Consider the following 25408-nt stretch of genomic DNA (forward strand, 5'->3'; position numbering starts at 1 on the left):
ACCAAAGAGAGACTCAGTTTATTGTCATAAAGGAACAAAGAAACCAGAAATATTCACATTAAGAAGCTGGAATCAGAGAATTTGGACTTTTTTCTTAAAGAAAAACAAAAAAAAACACCCAAATGAATTATTTGATTATCAAAATAGTTGACAATCAATTTAATAATAGATAACTGTTCGATTAATCGATCAATTGTTGCAGCTCTAAGTAGGTTTAATCCAAATAGTTTTCTCTATTGAGATAATGAGCTTTGTTATCTTGAGACGACAGATTAATAACTTGTTACAAGTTTGACCTTTCTCAGCTTCCGTACTTGTGACGGAATGGCAGCAAATCTCTGCAGCAGTTTCAACATCTGTCAGAGGTGAAACCAGAAGAGTGTTGGGTTGTTACAGAACATTAATGATGATGGGTTCAGAATGAGATGGTGGATAGTGGACAAACTGGTTTTACCCTAGCATCTGTTCGTATCCCGTTATCCCACATCCGGTTGTCCCGTAACTGGACCAACACAGTGATAAATGAAAGATGCTCCTTCTACTCTCAGCAGCAGCGGAAGAAGGGCTAAATAAACACAGTCATGTGATGGGAGACAGTGTGCTGCTCTCCAACAGTCAGGACCACAGCAGCATCTCACCACACCCCAGTACTTCCACTCACATGCTGTTTAATGTGCTGCACTTAAGCAGCTAATTTCATTTCGGTGACTCATTGAATGAGCTAAGTCTGCTCATGTTTGTAAGTTAGATGAGGAGAGAAGTGAGGGTGGTTCTGGCGTTGGTCTGATGTATTAATACTAAACTGGAGGGGGCTCTCTATACATGACTCCCTATTTTGGGCTGCTGGACCAATTTTAGACCAATGTTTGTGGTTGGGCCTATCATCCACACCTAAACAGCGTTGTTGGTCCTTAAAAATTGATATTTTCAAAAACTCCTTCTATGCAGTAGACTTTTCAAACATGTGGAGAAGGAAAACAGAGTTATGGTGTCGCTTGATATGCATCTACATTGGAAGTAGTGGATTTGTGCACGCAGGATATAGTAAATGGATATGTGAACAAAGACCAGACTGGAAGTACGCTTTGGTACCTCTATGCTATGATTGGCCAATGTGTGAAATGATATTGCTGCCTACTAGTGTAGCTGCAATGTTTTTATTGTGATTTTGCGTTTACATATGGACAGACGGAGATTTTTCTTTTAAACGTACTGGTGTGGATTAGATTTGATTTTAAAATAGAGGATGGAAAAACTGTTTTCAAAAGTATCCGGATTTGTGTTGACCAGGCCTTAGTTTGAAAACACCAAAGACCTTTTGAATCAATGATGTAGACACACTGATGGAAGGATAAAGTAATACTTTATCTTATCTTCTTTTAATTTAGCTACAGAAACTACTCCAGTGGGTTTAGGCACTAAGCGTAGTCTGTTAAGGTTAGAAAAAGATCTTGACTCTAGTTAACACTCCTGCATACATGTAATTAATGCAATATCAGCAATCAAAGCCTAAAAGCCTTGTGTTTGATTGACCCATTCAACCACCCCAATAGCCCCCTGATGTGCCCTTTTATACTACAGCACCGCATATCTCCCTCCACTCCTGTCATAACGACTATTAGCCAGTAGATGTCACTTTAAAATAGTAACACCCTATTGGCTGCTAATCATTGGTTTGGCAAGACATACTATAAAAGACATAGATAGATAGATAGATAGATAGATAGATAGATAGATAGATAGATAGATAGATAGATAGATAGATAGATAGATAGATAGATAGATAGATAGATAGATAGAAAGATAGATAGAAAGAAAGAAAGAAAGAAAGAAAGAAAGAAAGAAAGAAAGAAAGAAAGAAAGAAAGAAAGAGAGCAAACAAATACTCAACCCATGTGAACAATCATTCAAGACATACTATAAAAGACACATAAAAAACACATAAAAAGAGCACTTTGAGGACAGTATTGCACAAGTTGTCCCATATATTGCACTGATTGTCCAGATTGTCCCATTTATTGAATGGTCACTATGTGTGTTTACAAGTGTGACAGAGATCATTACTGATACAGAGCCAACACAGACAGATTGAAAAGACCATTTTCAAATGAAGACATAGCAGTGTGGACATGTCTGCAGAGGGTAGCCGTTACGGTTGTTGAGGTGGAACAATGACAGAGAACTATGGCCCCAAGGCTTTTGTGCTGATGATCACATCTTTGCATTTTCCTCAAAACGCCTGCAACACCTGACATAAGATCAGACAGTGTGTTGTGTACAGATGTTCTGTTAGAGCATGTGTGTGTCAGGATACCATCACATTTCTGCTGCTATTTCAAACATTTCCCATCAGAGAAGCTGATCTTTTAGTGTTTGGAATGTGGTAAATAAAGACTTTCCAATGTGACTTCAAGACCTTTAGAGTACAAAAGCAACAACAACAACACAATACGCGTTTCTCCTGGTCTGATGCCAAAAGTGAAGTGATTCTTTTTTTTTGTTTGCTTTTCATGTATTTTGTTGTTGGTTTTTTCTTGTAGCATTTTATGTCTGCCACTGAAAAGATAATGGCTTATTGAAGAATGAAAACTGAAATCAAACACAAATATTCAAAAGGCCATCTCAGATGTGTTGCATTGGATTTTCTTTTCTTTTCTTTATTTGACTCCACACTTTTAATGCAGAGCTGTGTTTCCCTCAAACAAAATGAAAACTGCCAAAGCCCCTTTTGTCAGATTTCACTCTGACATGATGTAGAAATTAATTTTCATCTAGTGCCGAACTTGATGGGTCCCTTTGTGCTGCTATAGCCTTAAGTACCAGAGGCAAGCATGACAGCTCATGTGTTTTAAATACGATTTAATAAGAGGAAAAGCCCTCCTCCTGCTGCTAGCGCACTCATACCAAGACACACTGCGGCACATCAAATACCTTTCAGCTCGTGGATTTCCATCTGTTAGATAGAGAGCAGGGTTCAGCCAGGTCCTTCTCTGGTCTCACATCCATAATAGCAGCAGGTCCGTCAGCATTAAGAACTCAGTGGCTCTGCTGTATAGTACAATCTCTATTGAATTCCTCATGAATTAAAGAAAGTGTTGCGTATGCAGAGAGTACACAGCTCTGAACTGCATTTCTTTAAGTTCTTGACGTAGGTGTGAAGTCTAGACAGCATTTTCACACCTCAGCCACCGGTAATAATGAAAAAGATTCACATAAATATAAATGAAATGTTCCCAGCCTTTTGTTTATGCCACTTTGGTGAAGAGTGGAATGTTATTTGGCTGTTTTTTATTGAACACTGGTGGAAATGTTAAGGCCCATTCCTTCTTAATGAAGAAAACAATCTTTAAAGGTCACAAGTGTAGTTTGCTTTTATTTTTTCACAGAGATCTGTTATTTTCTGGAATAGCTGATGACTTTTTCTTTCTTTCTTTCTTTCTTTCTTTCTTTCTTTCTTTCTTTCTTTCTTTCCTGGCATTACCCACACTGACGGGTCATCAGTGTATCACAGTACCAACCGATCAACTACCAAATCAATTCAGATTTAAAAAGGCAGTACCCAACAACAGATTCTTTCACTTCAGCATCTGCCTGCCAGATGTTTGTGTGAAAGATTCTACATGACACAGTGTGATTGATGTAAAGGACAGACTTCTGTCATCCATTGGTGTCATCCTATGATGGTTCCTGTTTCTCCTCCACCACTGAACACACAGTCTGTTTCTGTCTTTCCTACTATACATCCCTACAGTCTGCAGGTTCTGTTTGCTGTAAAATCAGTTCATCTGTTGTGGGTGAATCTTTTGTGAATAAATGATATAAACCGGTCACTCTAATGTAGCAATTTGCAACAATAACAATGAAATCTCACCAACATACAGAAGTTTGTAGTCACATTGAACACTTACATGAACAATTCAAATAGAATTCATTCATTTAGTCTTTGTGTAAAACATAATACCAAGTCTTCAATGACAACATAAACATTAATATACATCCATATCATTTATACTCACAATGAACATGACCACTAGGACACACAACTCAATCCCACTATGCAATAAACTATATGACATAATCTTTCACATTTCAGTCTCCTAGGTCACAAAAAAGATAGATTAAACAAAAGTGTGATGAAGAAGCTCCTATCAATTGATTCCCATATATAACAAAACTTCAACATAACATTCTCATTCGTATACCATTTCTTGTATGAACAAATACAATATCGGCTTTTTAAAAAAGGAAAATAAAACAAATAACGGTCTAATAATGGAGGTATTTATGACATGAGGACTATAATGTTGCTGTGCTGTCAGCCTAACCCACACAGCCGAGTGGAGCAGGATGCTAACCCAGCGTGTAGCTCGTGGCTGAGCCCACCAGAGTGAAGGCGGGAACCGAGACCTTCCCTCTCCACGCGTCCGCAGCTCTCTCTGTGTGTGTGTGTGTGTGTGTGTGTGTGTGTGTGTGTGTGTGTGTGTGTGCAATGCCCTTTGTGACCTGTGAGACTCCTTCCTTTCGTGGCCCACCAGGATGAACCCCTCCCTCCCTCCCCCTCCCTCCGCCACCTCCTCACTCTCCTCTCCGCCGTTCTCTCACTCTGTATCTCCGTCTCTGAGTCACAATGCAGTCACCATCCCACACTGTGGGGGAGACAAGGGCCTCTGATGTATGAGAGTGTTATAAAGCGTGGGACGGCTAAACCGCATTGCTCAGAGATCAGTGTGTGTGTGTGTGTGTGTGTGTTTGTGTGTGTGTGTAAGTGCGGACTGGCGCGCAGTTTGCATCTGTTTGTATGTGTGCCAGTGGATCAGAGGCTTACAGGTTAGTGATCCCTGGACGCCTCTGAATATATTTCACGTACGTAGCATACCGTATGGGCTTTAAATGGAGCAGTTAATGGGCTCCCAAAGTAACTTAGAGAAACAGTGAGAGGAAAAAACAATGACGCATTTATCAGCTGTGGAGTGAATGAAGAAGCTTTAGACACACCGGAGCTAGAGAGGGGGCGATTTTCAGTCTTAATAGCCAATGTGGGGGGAAGGCTGAGGGGGTGGAGGAGTCCACTTAAGTCTGTGGAGGAAATAGACACAGAGGATCTGGCAGTTCCCATAGGAACACTTTAGCCTGATGCCCAAGCACGTCAGGGGTACAGGGAGGAACACAGCATCCAGCTCAAGTCCAAGCACTTCTCATCAGTTCTCAGAAGCTCTTTAACCTTCCTCTCGTGTTCAGGTTGCCACCGACACGTTTTTAGGTGTTTAATGCATAGAAGTACCACATGAATTGGTTTATTGCATCAAGGCTTTTTGACTTTGTCAGGAAACTCTATTTAAAGCAGAAGTAAGCAGAATGTTTGTGTTAATATAAATCTTAAATAGTTATATCTTCCGACAGCAATCACTTATATAGAGTGTTTGGTCTGAAACACGGGTCTGTCAGTCACTCTGCTCTGCTGTAAGCCGAGGAGAAAACTTTCCTTGTATCCTACAACCTTTATCCAATGAGGAGAGAGAACGGCATAAAGGGGCGGTCCTCTCTGTGGCCCTCATTTATCAAACTTGCGCAGGATCTGGTGTAGATTCTGGTGTAAATATCAGTGTACGCCAAGTGTCACGTGTGATTTACTAAAAGTGTGTACGCTGCTGATTTCGGCGTAGAACCGGCGTGGTGGTGATGAATCCGGCGGCTGAAAACGAGCGTAATTTAAATGTCACGCCCCGATATATTCCTGCTTTAGAGGCGTCGCCCTGCCCCTTTTACGACATGGAGACACGGAAGACGGCCAAGAAGAGGGACTTTACTGGCGTTACCGCGTTGAACAGGGAGAGGGCGGCAACATTAAATATCTGGACATTGATAGATTGATAGTTTTTGTGATTGATAAGCGTCATCCCGGTGGATGGAGGCTGCAGACGCACGTGTCACCGACCACGTCAGGAAACCCAGCGATCTCATGAAATGCTCCTGCAGTTTACTAAACACAAGTGACTGAGGAGAAATCATAGGCATATTACTGCTGCGAACGCGACTTTATAACCATCAGCACCGCTGGCATGGTTCGGCTGATGGAGGGATGTGAAACACCGGCCCGATCTCCCGCTGTCAGGTCCCGGTGACGGGAACAAAAAAAAAAAACACTCTGCCGCGGAGATCAGCTGGACCTGGACAGGTAGCGCGCCCCCCCCTCCCCCGCCGGCTCCGGTGTCCGGCAGAGAGAGACTGAGGAGCCGTCCGGTCATGCTCTGGTGCAGGAGATGTTGGAAGTTTGTGTGTGTGATCTACAATAACAGGTCTGTCTGTCATTGACTGTTTCTGTTACACAGCTGATTAACGAGCATCTGTCATCTGTCGTGGTTTTTAATTCATCTCAGTTGCTCAAAATAAAAGTTGAGTTAAATTTTCAACACGGACTTGGTTTTAGCGTTTCTCTTTTTTGGCTACTTTTTAACTTTTTATCAATATAAACAACAACAACATGTGGTCCACATCGCTGCGTTATTAGACTATGGTTTGATAATCATTTTGACACAGCGGCACTCCTTCCTGCATGTTCTACGCTGGTTCCAAATGTACGTACACCTGGTCAGAGCTGGCGTGAGATTTGTGCGTACCGTACGCTCACGCTCAGATTAATAAATGCCGATCCTTGCGGTGAATTTGGTGTACACCCATTTTTTTGGTGTACGCAAGTTTCATAAATGAGGGCCTGTGTGTGCAGCCAAGGGATGCGCGTGAATGTGGTGACGTAGAGACGAGGACCAATAGATCCATGACGAGGGCGGGGGCTGCTAACTCCATCGGCTGACAAGAAGTTACCCAAAACGACTGGATCGCTTACTTCTGCTTTAAACAAAATAAAGATAAAATAAAAATGATCTCGTTAAATTTATGACATTTGTGTTATTATGGTCGGTTTCAACCCGGTTATAATGAGAAGAACAATAATGAGAGTTAAAACTAAGTGTAAAACCAACCATTTCATGAATAAAGAAGCCTAACAACGTAACCAAGAGATGAGAAACAAATTGGATGAAAAACAAAATGTGTTTAGTGTATTTTACAGCTGATTTAACCCTCATGTTTTGTTCCGGTCGAATTTGACCGTTTTAAAAGTTTTATCTCTGAAGAATGTTAGTAGTTAGTAGATAGTTGATGTGATCAGACTGACCTAAGACTCCATGATGTTGTCTACAAAGAGGATTTCAACAGACAAAATGAATTATATTTATTTGCATACAACTTTGTCCAACTTTTGTCCATTCTTGTTGTGTCAGTCAAAAATTAATGAGGGAACTACAATTAGTGTAAAAAACTGAGCTCAAGTACATCTTCATGTATCAGATGCATTAGCTCAGATGAATGAGGCTTACAGGCCATAAATTACAGATAGAAATTGAAAACCTGTAATGTTCACAATAACTTAAGGTGATCAAGAAAACTAATGAAACCAATGATGGTAATATTTGTATTATTACAGTTTTATGATGAGTCTTAATAGAGCGGCCATTTTTGACCGGGAGCACAAAATAGTTTAACATGAAATGAACACAACATGAGGGTTAAGACACGGGTCAAAAGTGATGGTAGCAGAAAGCTAACACAAGACAAAGGTTAACTCCTGTGGAAATCAACGAGGCACAAAAAACAAACAAACAAAAAAAAAACCATGAAACTGAACTGGCAGCCCGTCCGGGGAGGGGAGTTGTTTGACAATAAACCGAGCGTATATGCTGCTCATGCAACTGCCGCCTGAGCGTTGCAGGGTTTTATCAACAGTCGTCTCCTGCCAGAGACGGATGTGTTTCAAGAAGGACCAGAACCAGAGAGGAAAAAAAAAAGTGTTATTTCTGCGAGCTGTCAGTCAGGCTGCAGGAAAAAGTAAGAAAAGCATCTGATTCCTGTGGCGAAAAACCTTTTGAGCCTTTTTCTTATCGTTTCCTCTGAAACGGGGCATCCATCTTCGGAATTGAAATGTCTGGTTGGATGACCCGCACCTGAAACCAAAGAGCTGCCCACATGAAATGTATTTATAGACAATAGGTTTGGGCCAAGAGTTTCAGGGATGGTGCCGCTGCAGAGGAGGGGCTGGGGGTGTGTGTAATGGTTTGAACTCCACCGGTGACGGGGTTAAAGAGATGGCACGGCGTTACGCTGATTCAAGGATCTGCTGGAGTGTGAGGGATTAATAGTCAGGCTGATTTGTAAGTGGATTACAACAGGGTGCACTGGGTGTGTTGTTGTCTTTTTCTTTTTCCCACAATATGAATCTGGCTGATACATGGGTTTTTTTGGTAAAACACCCTCTGAGACACACATCATTGAGATGTGCTGGCAGTTTGACATGTGGGTCTCACACATGAAAAGACATCTGAGTCACATCAGTGTAAAAATCACTGCAAGAATACGACTCGGACATTTCCACAACACTTCCCCCTCTTCCACGCTGTCATGTCACTGGGGTGACAGCATAGATAGACACATTTCTATACATGTGTGCATACTGTTGTATCTTTTAAAGATCTCTCTAACAACAAGCATTTGTCTTTTCATTATCTATTTTTGTCACTCCCATTTTCAAATGAGTTCCTCTTCATCTCCATCTTTTAGTAAAGCCATCACCAAACCACTCCCAGTGTGAATGTCCAGCAGGTCTTTATGCAGACAGAGTTGCAACAACACTGTTTGCTTCTCAGATGTTGTAAAATAGCCCCACAGTTCCCATCTAGTTTGGGAGGGAACACAGTGTGACTGACACTTTCAGGTTGTGCAGTGTGAGGAGTCGTCTTGTCCTTCATCATCTCCAGTCTGATGGACAGAAACCTGAAGAGTCTGAATGATGATGGTGGAGCAGAACATTTACTGGTTACAGGGAACCTCTACATCAAACTAAATACAACATAGCATCGCTAATGTTTTTGTATTATAGCTTCAGTTAGCCTGTCCAAGGCACACAACATTACCACTAACTGCACTCACACCACAAGCTTCATGATCGCCTGCGGGCGTTCTGGTCGCTGGCTCGCACCGCGCTGCCCGCCAGCGCTAGAAGGCTCTTGCAGAAGGCGGCCAAAGGGGCGGGGCTTCCAAGCTGTCTTTTTCTTGATGTCTTGATACATGAACAGGGACACATCATGCAGCTCCGGGAAACCGGGATTCCACTGGACACAGATCCGTTCTGGAACTGCTGCGCCGTGTGTCCGCTCCGTGCTCCGCCGTCCGTCAACACCCACTGAATTTGTCTGTGATGTGCACTGTTGCGTCAGCGAGAATCACGAGGACCCACGAAATCTCACGAATTGACACATCATCGCGCAATATAGGGGGAAGTAGAACCACAAAACCAAAAAACTGTTTATTAAATCCAGAGGAGTAGTAGGAAAACAACTCGGTGCTGACCTATTTAGTGATTTTACAACCAGTATCTCCTCGTTCATGGTGTCAACGTGGTGAAACGGTGTCTGAAGACCTCCGACCTGTTGACTTCAGGCCGACCTCAGCCCATTACAGCGTTTTCAAGGTGTTGTGCGGGAAATATGATCCCCCGTACGTTTACAGTGTGTTTTATTTTGAAAATTAACCGGGTGCTTTGATTTGTATTTTGTACACGATTTCCTGTGCCACACAATCGGAGCTGTGACGCAGCACAGCCGCAGCCGGTGGAATTTGCCCGTGTATGTATGACGTTCATGAAGCTTTTGGTGGTGATCATCTCAGTGTAGTTTTACATCTCCTCGCTCGGACATGATGAGTCTGTGAGCCAGTCAGAAGAGAGGAGGCATCCTGACATCACAACGTTACAGGAAGTCCTGATGGCTGGTTTAAAGGCTCAGTTTCTGGACTGAGAACCTAGACCTTCACCATCCAGCTTTAATCAGAGCTTGGCAAACGATATTGTTACGTCCTATAGACACAGCCAGCATCCTGTACATCATGTACAGAAATAAACCAGTATCCAACAGGCAGCAGAACAAGATGCATAAAGTAATCAGTCAATCAGTTAACAAGACAGTTGATTTGCAGCTATTCAGTTTAATGGATTAATCACTGGTTTCTTGTCTTTCATTGTTGTAAACTAAAACCTCTGAGGTCTCAGACAGAGAGATCATTTCCATGTTCCGATATCAAATTTAGCCTTTTCTACTGTTTCCCAAGGTTGCACAGAACAAAATCAACACAGATTGACTGACAGTGGAAATAATCTTTAGTCAGTGTTCCCTCTTGATTCCAGCTGATGTCATTTGCATACGTCTGAGCAGCAGAGGTGACTCCAGCGGGGAGCGAGGCTGTGTGAAACGCTGCAGCGACAGCCGAGCTGCCCGCTCTTGTTTCGGGGAGCGTCTAACCGGCTAAAAGAGTCTCAGCTTTCACTGAAGAGATTTTAATGTCCCACGATGCTCTAAACACGGCGTCACAAGCCTCCTCCTCCTCCTGACAGGAGACACAGAGGTGGAGAACACTGAGCTGTGATGTCTGGAGCGGTTCCACTTATTGTTAGAGAAGGTGAGATAATGAAACATGGCTCTGGATCGGGTTTGAACCCAGACTTGTTAGTGAGGAGAGTTCAGGGGTTTGTATATCTTGGGTCTTATTTTCACAATTGCAACTGCGATTAAATGATCTGGGATAAATGTGGTCTTAGCGTTAAGAATCTGTTATTATCAGTGATGGAAATAACGGCTTTGCTAACGCAGCTACTTTTTTCAATAACAATGAATCAAAAAAGTGACTGTTTCCCTTGTTATAATGCTGTTAGCCTACCGCTACTGACAATAAAACCGCCAAAACACTGGATCTGCACAAAACAGTTCACAGTGAAACAAGAGGATTCAATGGCAAAGTAAACAGGACTCATTGCGTTCATGACTGATCTGAAGGTGCATGTAGTCCACCAGAGGGCCCCCCAGACCGTAGACTGTCTTGGCATGGCATGTCATGCTTTGATTTTGTTGCTAACTTAATTATCTTATCTTTAGATCTACAAGGTTTCCTGATCTGACTTTGAGATCAGGTGAAAAGCGCTCTATGAATAAAATTAACTATTATTATTATTATTATTATTATTATTATTATTATTATTATTATTATTATGTGCCGTAACTTGACTCGAGAAGTCCCATCACAAAATAATACACCAGTTTAAGTGTAGACACAACTCAGGTTTCCATCCAAATGTATCAAAACTTTTGAGCGAATTTTGTGAAAATGCGCAAAAAAAAAAAAAGTGAATGTATGCCCGTTTCCATTCGTTATTGTTTTGCGATTATTGGAAGAAGACCTGCGGGTAAATTCATTAGCCATCATCTTCAAATCCACCAAGCGTAAATTTTTTTTGAATTTTTGGCGTTTCCGTGCAAGTATTTATTCGCAATTCTTGAAAATGCGGTGGATGGAAACACCACTGCAGTCTATCAACTAGTCAGAACTAGTCAGTTTCTGTGTTGTGGAGTCTGTGTGCAGGAATACTGTGAGTTGGTTAGTTCAGTAAACAGGAGGTTAGGGTTATGGTTAGGGGGTTAAGGCAGCGGGTCCAAGTAATTTAACATATTTGAGTATTTTATTTAAAAAAGTAACACATTAGTTACTTTTCCTGGTAATTAATTACTTTTAAAATGTAGATATCCAGTTAGTAATTGGGGGAAAGTAACTAGTTACTATCACTAATTACTTTTTTAATAGTAATGTGGCCAACACTGGTTATTAGAATTAGAAATGAAAGCAGAGGCAGTCTCCATTAAAAAGATGATGTGATTCCTCTGAGCTCCATTATTGTCCTATTACAGACGCATCACTGTTGCTGGGCGATCTGCTCCTTCATTAGCATGAACACACACACTGTGATTTATGCGGACACCATGTCACCCACACCGTCCTGCTGCCAGATATTCACCCAGCGCTGTTTGCATGATGTTTGTCAGAGGAACCACAGCGACCGGCTCCTTCATGACATTTAGCAGCATCTCTGAAACAAAACAAGCCACAGCTGGAGAATCTTCAGAGACTAACACTAACACATTATTGGGTTCTATTGACATAATCTGACCTCTCCAATTTAAATCCACTTGTACTGGTTTAAGTGATATCAGCAAGACAGCAGAGGACGAGGACACATCTAGACACCGGCAATGTTTGCCCCTGCTTCCCTAATGTCAGGAACGAGCTGGCGGGGGAGCTGATTGGCTGCTGGGTGCTTTGTGCATGTTGCTGTGGGCAGGTTCACCCACAGGTTAAGCTTTCCACTTCACAGGAAGAGGCTGATCAATGGCATGATGCAGTTGTTGTGTTGAGGAGCCAGCCTTTTTTTTCTTATCCTTTTCTATTTGTCTTTTTAAATCTAGAAAACATAATAGGAGCTGCAGGGCGCGCATTCACTAGGTGAATAGGGTAAAAAAATTAAATAACAGGTATCACCATGAAACTTCCCAAGTTTATCACTTACATTAAGACAAATATTTTTTGTATTACAAGTTTTGTCAAATTTCATGCTCAAATATGTAAATGAGGCAATATCTGATGAAATATGCGCTTATTTGCATACATTTCCAGAACCGAAATCTGAAAATTGGATAAAGCCCCTTTCAAAATCTTGGCATAATCTATTAGAGTCAGAATGAGAAAATACTGTCACTAGCCCTAAAAAAAATTTCACCATGTTTTTAAGAATAAAATGTAATATATCAACAATCCCCTCTGTAAAAACCTTCAGAATATACAGTAGACAGGAATAAAACTGGAAGGTTTGGTGTTTGTAAGTGCTGCTGAAGTTGAGATTTCTAGCTCAGAGTCTGAGGAAAAACTCATTTAGAGAAAACGGCCAAATTCCATAGATTGTTAATGTAAATCATACTTTTACGATTGGTTGCGGATACGGAAGAGATGACAATTTTTGGAGCCTACATCATTGTTCAGTAGTGAAAGAGCTTTACAATGATACTTGACATGACATGGGTCAGACTAACTTTTGGTGAATTTAGGAGAAAATCTACTGACGATAGAGACCAAATGTAGTAAAATAACACCTTAATGTGGATTTTATCCCATTTCTTTTGACTTTTCTGAAAGAACACATGTTAAGGAAGAAAAATAGCTCAAAATCTCAATAATTGATCAGTGCATGAAAAAACAGTGTTTTTGCCTGTAGTGTCTCGCCTTAGGCCTGTCAGAATCACTTAGTGCATTGATGTGTATTAAAAGGTATAATTCACATAATAGGTATATGTGTGTTTTATAATATGGAAATGGGCAGTCTCTGCCAGTCAGCAGGTGAATATCAGTGTGATGAATTCAGCTGCATATTTTCTCAGAGAAACATCAGCCAGTGAATATTATCTCACACCCCGGGAAATAAAAAATAAATAACAAAAGGTACTTCTCTCTGTTACGAGGAACATGTCAGCGTTTTCATTGATGTGATATTCCAACATCCTGTTCAAGCCTACATTTCTCCCATTTTTTTCATTTCCCTCTCTCTTTTCTTATCTGACCGAACATTTTTTCCCCCCTCTCCCTCTTTCTGCTCCTGTCTCCCTTCATCTCCCTCTGTCCTCCCCTCCTCCTCCTCCACCCTCCTCCCGCTCTCTCCTTTCACCGCATGTTATCTCCACCATGCAGTTGACTGCTTCTGTCCTCTGGGTGTCAGCACTTGCCTTATCCTTCATTCAGCCATGCAGCTTTGTGTGAACCAGTCACCCCATTTATGCCGGCGTCTCCTGTTTTTTTCCTCATGACGTCCGTCTTCCCTCTTCTTCTTTCTGTCTTTCCTAATGTTGTCTTCTCCTCTCCTCCCTTCCCTTCTTTCCTCCCCCATCGGCTGCCTGCTTCTTGCCACAATTGTCAACTTCAACGGCATATTCCACCCATCCTTCCCCCCCACACACACACAGACACACACACACACACACTCACACTTATCAATCAATAATTCTGCAGTATCCCTATCTACAAGAGCCAGTGTGTGTGTGTGTGTGTGTGTGTGTGTGTGTGGGGTGGGGGTTTTGGAGGTTAGTGGCAGCTATTGATGATTTCAAAGCTCCAGTTCCTGGAGCTGTAATAGGAGATGCCCGACCACTCATCCCACTGCTCTAAATAGGAGGCAAAGGTGACTTTCAGGAAGTTCATTATGAACCCACACACACACACACACACACACAATTTCACGACACACATGCATGCACCCGGTGAACTGCAAAGTGCTCAGAATAATTGAGAGGAATTGTGTGTGTTTTAGCGAAAAAGTGAAGGTCAGAGCGAAGCAGGGATTTTTGGAAGGTGAAGGAGGAAGAATGAGTTTGAGGATTACTGAGGTGACTTGGACTCTGCAGCTGCTCCGGCAACGGGGGAGCGGGGAGAGGGGTAGGGGTTCTGACAAAAGACCCCCTCTGAATTTCTGGGAACATAATAAAATGTCCTTGCAGAGGGAGAAAGACAACACTGTGTCACACTCCTCCCTCTGATTATTGGGAAGGAAAGAGAAAGGGAAAAAAAAATCCTCATCTTGTCATTTCTTTTTTTTTTATTATTATTTCCCCAGTAGAAGAATGAATCTTATCTGTAAATGGAGCATCCATCCCCGCTCTTTTTCCCCCGCCTCGCCCAAGCCTTCATTTGACAGAAGGAGCTTCCGTCCTTTGCTCCAAACTGCAGTTAATCTTCCTCCTCCATATTCTTAAAGCATGTTTGTTCACAGTAAAGCAGCTGAAGGTCACTCGGCTGCACTTCAGTCCCCAAAACACAGGATCTGCACAAAAAGGTTCACTGTGAAACGAGAGGATTCAATGGCAAAGTAAACAGGAAGGTGATGACTATGTTCATGACTGATATGAAAGTGCATATAGTCCATGTTGGACTTTAAAGGAGACATATTCTGCCCCCTTTCCACAAATTAAAATAGTTCCCAGGTGTCTTAAAGACATGTCTGTGACATGCCTTGGTCAAAATCCCCCAAGGATCAAACATCACGGCTCTTCTCATCCTCTCTAAACAGCCCTGTTCACAACGGCTGGTTTCAGTGTCTGTCCCTTTAAATGCAAATGAACCACTGCTTGCCCCGCCCCCTTCTACTGGTACCAGGTAGGGGTGGGGTTATGCAAATTCAAAAACTAGTTACATCATTGGAAGACAACTGAGGGAACATAACAAATGGAACATGTCTCATAAAACCACATGGATTTCAACCTAGGGATCCTGAAAATTACAGATTTTCTTTTTGTTGTCAATTATCACATTTTGGGGTCAGAAGGCAAGACAAACACCTAAATATATGTTAAAGAGCCTTCAGGAAGTGATATTTCCATAATATGTCCCCTTTAACATTATGATAATTAATAGAGTCAATATTGGACTCATTCAGAGAGATCAGTAGTTAAATCACAGGGAAGAACTGAACTGTTCCCTGACAGGAGTGCATTGGTGTTTGTGGTGTTTGTTTCCCATATGAAACCGGCTGTTTGCATTGTAACCATGACAACAAAGGCTGTGTGATGTTTTAACCCAGATCACTGTCTTTTCATAAACCTAACCAAGTCATGCTTTTAACTATGGTGATGAAGGCAGGCCGCTCTGAGTACAGTCCGTGTGTTTATTATATTATAACCATGGAACCAAGGTACGGCCACTGAATGGCTGAATGTGGTTGATTCAACCAAAGTAGCTTTGCGGAAGGGTACTCTATAGAAATACATTGACCATTTCATTGAAAGTCCAAGTGAATTTCTGTGAGGAACACAAAAATAAAAATAAGTAATTGTAACAACTTCTAAAACTTTTGTAGTGTGTTGTGTAACGCATAGATTTTCAAAGTGCAAGGTTTTGGGAGATGTTTAGTGGAAGGAAGAAAAAATATTACATAACTTATCACAAAGAGGTCAAGTGCATTAACCTAAATGTGATAAGTTGAAGTGATATTTCAGAGATAAATAAACTAATAAAACAGAGAGACTGTCGGTTCTAATACCACAAATATGACCCCGTATGTTTAGTGTACTGGACTGTGTAGTGTGTGGTCATGGTAAAAAGAAACTTGTCACTCGTTGCAGTTAGTGTAGTTGGACTGGGCAGTTATGCTTCAACTAAAACTAAAACAGTTTGAATACATGTGTATTCCTCTTGGCATTGCCTCTCGCCATTCATTTTTCTTGCTCACTACATAGGTGACATCTTGCTGTGGGCATCAGAAATGAAAGTTTGCATACCAGTGAAGGACTGTGACAGTTTGTTGTCATGGTAATGCTATTATTCTTCTGGTTACTGTCCGGTTCTCTGTGGTCCTGCAGTCTGCAACACGTGTCACCTGGGTGCACCAGAAATATGTTAAATTACATTGAATTATATGGATTGATCTTTTTACTGTCATGTATCTGCTAGTGAAAAGCATCAATTATGGATGTACTGATGGCTGTATGATGAGGCACCCTACACTATCTAGTTATTACCAGCTACTAACAACCAGTGTATTTCCAGCCTCAGTGGAACTACACACCATCAAATTTGATATGCAAAGTGAGGCAACAACAAAGCACAATGTCTCAGTGTACTCATGAGAAAAAGGGCTATTGATAATTGATTGACAGTGCGTTGGTGTTTCTTGATGCCCTTTAACATTAGCAGCCAAAGCTAATTCAGTTGATGCTACCCCCTTTGTTTTATTACATGTTGATAAGAATGACATTATATCAGAGTGGAGACTTAATTATATAGGTATATGGATAAATCTTCAACTGTGGCACTTATGACCATTGAAAAAATACATTTCTTTTGCTATTTCAAAAGGTAAACACTGTACATGGAATATATACATAAAGTGAAATTTCATATTTCTGAACTAAACTATCCAAATGGTAACTTTTTCAGTAATGACGCCTAATTAATCTACCATACTCTCGGATCAGGATTCATAAATCTTTACTCACTTTGTTGAGATCAATAAATCATGATGCTTCTGCCATGTCTTGCCTTGTGCCCCTACTTCCAGTTGCAACAACAACAACAACAACTGCACAGTAGTTTATTGCTCTAAAACAGTTGGTGTGACACATGAACTGGAGACAGAAATATTGAACAAAAATGTTCTAATTGGCCAATTTTTTTTTTTTTCAAGTTTTAATGTGGCAATGCAAAGTTTTAATGAATTTAACTTTTTTTTTTTTTTTTTTTTTACTATGAAGAATGTCCAATAGTCTGGTTTGGGTACAAGCCCAAAACACAGAAATTCTGGCATATTTGGATTTTCAACATACATCATTCAACATTTCAAAATCTTTACAACTCAGCCCCAATAAATACCTTTTGTACAGAAAAACTCCCTAAAGGAAGAATCACCCATACAGGTTATGTATCTGTGGTATATGATGTTGTCTTACTCAGTCAGGAGTTGGTGGTTTATTACTGTATCCAACTACAGTAAACAGAAGCCTAAGGAACAGATGAAAAGGGGAGCTAGATAAGTTGAACTGAAGTCGTCCCCACCATGCTCTCACTCTGCTCTGCTCTCACCACAAAGGAAACTGATTTGCGAGTAATTAAAAATGTGAGTGTCTGGATGTTGGCCAACTTCATGTACTATTCATGCAGATTAATACATATTTGTCGTTGCCTTTGGGGGCTGAAAGGCATCTGTCTGTGACATTAAACATTCATGAGCATGCAGGACACTGAGAGGAAGAGCTGTTTGGCAGCTCTTTATCTGCTCCCCCTCATATCAGCTCACATCTTAATGGAGCGCATTAAATCAGAATGGCCAAATAGGGAATTTCACAATGACAGTGACATTCATCACACCTGTTTTAAAGGGGGGATCTCCCCTCAGATCCTGTCTCTCTGTTAGATACCATCAGCCTGTAGTTCCAGTGGTGCAGCTTTCTTTTTGTTGCACCCACTGTTACACTGTTTATCTGCAAATACTGACTGTGTGTGTTTTTGTGGATTTTTGACAAAGAAGAACATTTAGGTGTTTTGTGTGGTTTCAGAACACCAGGGCCAGATAGGGAACAGCAAGGGGGAGGGCAATGAGCATATAGTGATTGATTTACATTCAGATCACATTCATAATTCAGCAATAGCTTCCATGTAGACATTGTATGACTGCTGGTTCTTACTGTTACATCAACAGTCCTGCTATAGTGGATCAGGCAAGAGAAGCTGCAGCTTTTCAGGATAAAAAGCTGTATAAGATTAATGTTTCTGAACTGATTTCTATATTTATGAAGAAGATTTTGCCTTCAGTTTATATTTTTATATTCACAGTTGTTGTATAATTCATTGTAATGAGGATTACTGTTGTTACTGTCACTCCTTAATTAAATTATGATTACTAATGCTTATGTGTTACAGTGACCAACCAACTACAGATATGAGAAATATCATGATGTTGTTAAAATGTACTGAAAATGTTTAATTGTAGTTTAAACAAAAGTGAATATTTTCATTTACATATGCACTATAATAATAACCTGTCCAACCCATGTGTGTTATAGGACACCTTCATGTGGAAAAGGCAGTTGTCTGCATTGTTGTCAAAACCATGGTCAAACAAAGTGCTTGATTATAGTATGAGAAGTAACAATGATTCCTGTTGGTAATTTCAGTTACAGCTGCTCCCTACAAGGTAAAATGTAAACAATATGATCACATAACAGTAAAAAGAATTGTTAATACATTTATCTTTAACTATTCTGTATAAGTGCATAAATTAATATAAAGTTTCTGAGCTCTTTACATAAAAGTTTTAATGTCAGACTGTTTCTGCTGCAGAGAGGAGGAGGAGAGAGAGAGAGAGAGAGAGAGAGGAACTGTAGCTCACATCTGATGAGTCACTCTGACTAAAATGACTGAAAATATATAAATCTGATTTATAATCATGGGAAATATTCATCAGTGTGTGGATCATTGTTCTAATCAAAGACATCAGACGTTCAGCTCTTATTTCCAGTTATTTTAGTCTCATATCATTCTGAGCTGCTGCGATGAAGAAGAGTAAAAGTATCACCACTGTGTTCAATTAAAATGAAGCTATTATAGAAACAATGTGTTTATTTAGTTTGATGAAGTGTGATATCTGCAGCAAAACTGTTTCACTGATTTACATACAGTACATGTACTAATTGTTATTGTTTATCATGTCATTGAATGTAAAGTATTTTGTCCCTGACAAGATCCTGTAGTAATGATGATTGCGTTTCTTCAGGGATCTGATTGGTCAGTCTCATTTGAGAGAGAGTATGGGTGTGGTGAGGGTGTATATCTCTGACCTCTAAGAGGCAAGACATAGGTCAAGAAGTCTCTGCACGTAATTGGATAGACCTCAAACCAATCAGAGCAGAGATCCAGATGACATATATGCAGAGTGACAGAAAACATGTCAATAATTGTGGTTGTTGTAGTTCTGCAGCAGCGATGGTGCCTAAGGCTGGCTGGTTTTGTAAAGAAAACATAAGATAGTTGGTGTCTCATGTAAACAAAGGCTGCTCAACGGCGCTTCTCTGTCGTTGTCACATAAAGCCCGCCTATGTAAAAAACCTGTTTTTGATTGGTTTTTGATCGCTGTGTTTGGGGGGAATTAGAAGTCAGCCTTGTAGCGCCACATTATGTAATATTGTAATGCATTTTCACCTCATGATGTAATAACGCTGCATTTTGTAATACAATTCTTATGAACGCAGTGTGTAATAAACTTTGCTGCAGTTGTTACTGTACATATTGCACCGAATTATTACAAAATAAGGGTGTTTTCACTTTTTTTTTTTTTATGAAGAAAATGTAACAACTTGGTGCAACAAACTATTACAAAATGCGGCAAAGTTTATGACACGTTGGGTTCAAAAATTGTATCACAAAATGTGGCAGATTATTAGAAAATGAGATCATGAGGTGAAAATCTATTACATTATTACATCATGCGGTGCTACAGGCCTCAAAGGCCTCTTCTCCAGACGGATCTGCAAAGTGAAGTGAAATCACTGGCAGATTTGTCACCCAGGTTAACTGATCAGTAGTCTGTCTGTTGTCTGGAGTCTGGTTTTGATCTGATCTTCTGAAGTTAACCTGAGCCTGAGCAGAGGTCTGTGTACTAGAAAGCAAGTTGTCAAGATCACTTCAGATAAGTTTGTGTTTCTTTATTTTCGCTAAATCTTCACGAGAACATTGCTTTCAACACCAATTTTCATCTTTTTCCATGCCATTACTTTGTTTGATTTGTTTTCAGTGCCCCATAGTATGGCTGTTTTGGTTGCTTGAAATATTAATTTAATAATTTAAGATTTTACCATCATGCAGCATTTTTAATTATTAGTTTTTTTGTGTGTCTGCAGGTGGCTGGAGCGTGTGGGGTCAGTGGGCGCAGTGCAGCAGCGAATGCGGAGGTGGGATTCAAACCCGGACCAGAACATGCCAGTCGCCCCCGGAGGAGTCGTACCTGTGTGAAGGCGTGCTGGAGGAGGGCCGGCCCTGCAACTCTCAGCCCTGCACCGGTGAGCCGCTTCCTCTGCCAGTGTGTGTGTGTATGTGTGTGTGCATTCATTCGTGTTTCTATCAATGAGCGGCCCTCTAATGCTTTGTGATTGACTATGAGCATATGGTGTACGCAAAGTGTGTGTTTACAGCTTCTTTTTTTTCATCTTTCCTGTTTTACATGTGGTTCATCTGCTTGTGTAACCATCCTCTATAAGTCAGTATTTTGACTTAAGGTGTGCATGTTGGAAAGGGGACTTTGATCGATGAAATATAATACAGACATGGTCAGGAGACCATGCATGCACAGTATGTGAAATAACCATTAGACCCACAAATGGCAAAAGGGACACAGAATATCAACATGAACATTTTTATGTGGAAGATTTTTTACCAAGAAACTTTAGCTTTTCAACATCTCTATGTGTCGCTCAGACCAACAGCTCCAGCAGCAGATTGTAAACAAAATGTTTTTTTTGTTTTGTTTTGTGTTTTTTTCAGTCACTTCACATCTGAGGCATTTTACTCTCAAACAAACACGATCCTTAATACGCCATCTTAAAGGGATAGTTCCGTTTTTTTTATTTTTAAATGGGGTTGTATGAGCTACAAATGCCCATTAAGTACACTAGATACGGTAGAAAGGTCTCTGAGAAACACTGAGAAACACCATTGACTGTTGTCAATGAGGAACATTTAATCGGTGTATTTCCGCTGCCTACGAAAAGTCCCGTCTCCAAATAATACACCAGTTCAAGAGTACCATCTAAAGTAAAAATTTACAATGCATCACCTGGTATCTTCCATACAACGCTGAGGCGGAGTGATACAGCACGTTGCACAGCCGAAGAGTACTGAGTGAGTTGGGTAGTTCCAGAACTTTTTTCTGACCAGCTGATGCGTTGTAAATTTTTTACAGGACTTCTCGTAGGCGGCGGGAAATACGCTGATTGATGGTCCCTCATTGACAACAGTGTACTGCCTGTGTCTCGGTGCAGTGCGATGCACCGGTGTTTCTCTGTGTGGGGACCTTTCTACTGCATCTAGTATACTTAAAGGAGAATTCCGGTCTTTTTTGACCCCTAAATCGTTGTCCCGATGGTCACCCAGAGTTGGGGGGAGCAAAAAACGCGACTAAAATTGATGCAGGCAAACCGGAGTTACACCATGGCTAGACGGCGCTAGCGCTAGCGACATGGGGGCAATTCTTTCAACCACAACAAACACTCAGAAAACAATCAAATATCTATGGTACATGACTGGAATCCTTAGAGACACCACTGAACTCATATAGTGTACAGTATAAACAGTATAAACGTTGTGTTTTTGCATGTAGTCACTCACCTCAGATAGCCGAACTCTGAAACATCCTGAAAAGACATTACTATCCAATCGCAGAGCGCCTAAGATGATTTCTTTACAAAAAAACAGTCGATGCAGTGGTAATGTCCACAATATCCCGGACCATTTATTTGATATATGACTGTTTTTTGAGTGTTTGTTGTGGTTGAAAGAATTGCCCCCATAGGTTAGCGCTGTCATTATCTCTAGCGCCGGGGAGCCATGGTGTAACTCCGGTTTGCCTGCAGCAATTTTAGTCACGTTTTTTGCTCCCATCAACACTGGGTGACCATCAGGACAACGATTTAGGGGTCAAAAATGACCGGAATTCTCCTTTAATGGGCATTTGTAGCTCATACAACCCCACTTCAAAAAAGAACTGAACTATCCCTTTAAAAACAGCAAATAACAACTTTCACACATTCAAGGCACATCAACACTTGTCAGCACCAACAGAAGTCCCAAGTTTGGCTGATGCTGTTTTGGGTGACCAATCACGTCACGGTTGTGTCCCAAGATATAAGCGATTAATGAAGGAGCTCTGGTTGCTAACCCCCCGAACCCCACCCCCACCCCACTCCCTCCAACTCCCCCCTCCCTCCTCCTCCTCCGACCTTGCCTCACCCCTCCCCCCACCCCCCACTCCCCACCCCCCTTTAGGCAAAGGTCGCCATCTCTCTCGCAGCCAATCGCTTCGTTCGGTGGACAACCGCAAGCGTGATGACGTAGACAAGCCCCGCGGCGGACAGCAGAGCCCTCAGACAGGTAAGACAACAGGACGCAGAGGGATCCCATGCATCAGTCACAGTAGCAGCTTGGGTGACCACCACACTGCACAACACGCACGGTATAAACCATGACCGCAAACTGGAGAGACGCAAAAAAATACACACACATACACACATCTATCAAAATCTCCCAAAGTAGTGCCTCGTCCACAGTGGACTGATTCCAACATGGACCCTGACTGAACATAGTGAAACTGTATTTTTATGTGAGGTCATAATAACAGGACACTGTGCCCTGTTGGTCGAACACTAAATCAAATGGAGTCCTCCCTCTCTGTTAAACTCTGTATACTCCACCCAGATTCAGTCGGAGCAAACTCTCAGCCCTCTACAGGATCGTAGGAGCAAGTTCAACAATCTGGGACAGTGTTTATCCACTGCTTTATTTTACCAAGAGTGAGATAGCAGTCTGTGTCTGTCATGTTAGGATGGAGCCTACAGTAGCTTAAGCAGGGAGAAACCACTAGCCTGGCTTATTCATCAACATGTTGTATCTGAAACAGTTATCCAAAGATTTCTGCTCTTTGTTGCCAAATATAGTTTAAAGGAGACATATTCTGCCCCTTTTCCACAAATTAAAATAGTTCCCAGGAGTCTTAAAGACATGTCTGTGACATGCTTTGGTCAAAATCCCCCAAAGATCAAACATCACGGCTCTTTTCATCCTCTCTAAACAGCCCTGTTCAGAACGTCTGGTTTCAGTGCCTGTCACTTTAAATGCAAATGAACCACTGCTTGCCCCGCCCCTTCTACTGGTACCAGGTACAGGTGGTATTATGCAAATATGAAAACTATTACTCAGACAACTGAGGGAACAGCTCGTAAAACCACATGGATTTCAACATAGGGAGCGCAGAAATTACAGATCTTGTTTGTCAATTCTCACATTTTGGGGACCGGAAGGCAAGACAAACACCTAAATATATGTTAAAGAGCCTTCAAAAAGTGATATTTCCATCATACTTCCCCTTTAAGGATGAACATGTAGACAAAGAGGTGGGGCATGTGTGGAGCTGAGACTCTGTTGACCTAGCCTGGCTTCGCCCACCTACGTACTTCAATTTTAATTTCCCTTTAGGACTCCACATGGGATTGAAATGCTTTCTCAGCTTTTCTCCTGCAGAGAATCTACCAGCCAATCAGAGAACAGTGGGAGTGGCTGAGAACAATGATGTTGAGGTTCTCCTCTGAGTTTGAAGTTGTAGTTCAGTAATGGCAACTTTGTTCCGGTGTATGATATACGTAAGGACCAAACGTCAGCGATTGGGTAAAGGCAGATCCAATAGTTTTAAACTTCAACAGAGTATCCACCCACCAGGAAGTGAACGTTGGTCAATGGAGAGTGGCCGGTCTCTTTGCACAAAAGAAGTGCAGGAGACTGGTTAGGACCAGGCTAATGTTGACCCACCCAAAAACCTTAAACAGGTGACATGAAGGAGGAATTAGCTGTAGACCAAAACAGTTTTATGTTCTTCTATGTTTGTCTATGGCCAGACTCTAGTGGCCATTGGAGGAACTGCAGTTCTTGGTACTTCACTTGAGAGATTGATGCTTGGTTAGAACACGCAATTCCCCCACAACTTACAAATTATGGTATTTACTCTTTTCTATGTCTAAATGAAAAGAAAATAGATGCATGTTGACAGGTGTGCTTTTAAACCAGTTTCATCCTGTTGTGCTAAGCCAGTCTAATCACCTCCTGGCTCCATTTTAGTACTAAACAGACAAACAGAAGAGTAGTATTGATCTGCTCATCTCACTCTTGGAATAAAGTGCACTGTCCAAAGTGTTGAACTCCGACATCGTAATGTGAGAAGTTGAGAAAGATGTGCGGTCAGCTTCAGAGATATGAGGCTGTGATCAGCTTGAATTTGTGTCAGTCCAGAGCGGAGAGAGTAGGGGATGACGGTTTGATACGACAAAGACAGACTCTGGGTGAAGTAACACATTGATTTGCTGATCAATTCCTCACCTCCTCTTTAGTTTTCTTCCTTTTTTTCTTCTTCTGACTGCCTTTGTTTCCTTATTGGTCAAATTACTTGGCAGTCATGACTGACATATCCTAAGCCAGTGGCATTCACTTCCCCTGGAAGTAAATGTAGAGGATATGGCATCGGAGCCCCACAGATGGAGAACAAAAGCTGGGGTCCATTTCGGGGGCAGCCGCCTTTGAAGGACACAGTGTGTGACATTGGACAGAACATTAGAGGGCTGGGCCTTGAGGGTTTAGAAAAGTTGCTATGGTCTGAAATCCTTAAAGGGATATTTCAACATTTTGGCAAATTCGCCTATTGCCATAATCCCTATAGTTTTAGGAGTAGTTTCATTACCTTTAATTGTCGGTGCAAGCTGTTTTGAGATCGGCGGGGCAGAGACGTGAGCTGCACGGTATTTCCACGTTTCCCTCATCAAACTAAACACACAACTCCAAAACGCTTTCATGGACAAATTGTGACCTGCACATTCACCACGCTATGAAATAATAACGTATAATTATGTAACATTACGTCACATGAAGTATATACTCAGAACTACTTGCGCTTTTGAAATCACTCCGCCCAGAATGTAGTTCCGGTTACGCATTTGCCTGGAAAACAACTCCGTCTCGTAACGTTCCATTATTATCTCATCGCGTGGTGAATGTGCAGGTCACAACTTGTCCACCAGAGCGTTTTGGAGTTGTTGGATTGTGTATTTAGTTTAATGGGGGAAACTTGGAAATACCATGCAGCTCGCGCCTCTGCCCCGCCAATCTAAAAACAGCTTGCACCGACAAAGGTAATGAACCTACTCCTAAAACGATAGGGATTATGGCAGTAGGTGAATTTGCCAAA

The 25408-nt window shown here is 41.4% G+C and overlaps 1 protein-coding gene across 13 annotated transcripts in view; it reads left to right on the forward strand.

Annotated features, from left to right (window-relative positions):
* adgrb1a (adhesion G protein-coupled receptor B1a) overlaps positions 1 to 25408 on the forward strand; it is a 226568-nt gene that overhangs the window by 94100 nt on the left and 107060 nt on the right. For all 13 annotated transcript variants that reach the window (XM_085803409.1, XM_085803415.1, XM_085803411.1 and 10 more), the window contains 2 exons: positions 20307 to 20465; positions 22447 to 22551. In XM_085803409.1, coding sequence (XP_085659535.1) covers positions 20307 to 20465; positions 22447 to 22551 — 264 coding nt within the window. The remainder of the gene's footprint in view (positions 1 to 20306; positions 20466 to 22446; positions 22552 to 25408) is intronic.

The sequence above is a fragment of the Trachurus japonicus genome, chromosome 16 (genome assembly GCF_045865225.1).
Source record: "Trachurus japonicus isolate A0001 chromosome 16, Traja_1.0".
Taxonomy (NCBI): Eukaryota; Metazoa; Chordata; class Actinopteri; order Carangiformes; family Carangidae; genus Trachurus; species Trachurus japonicus.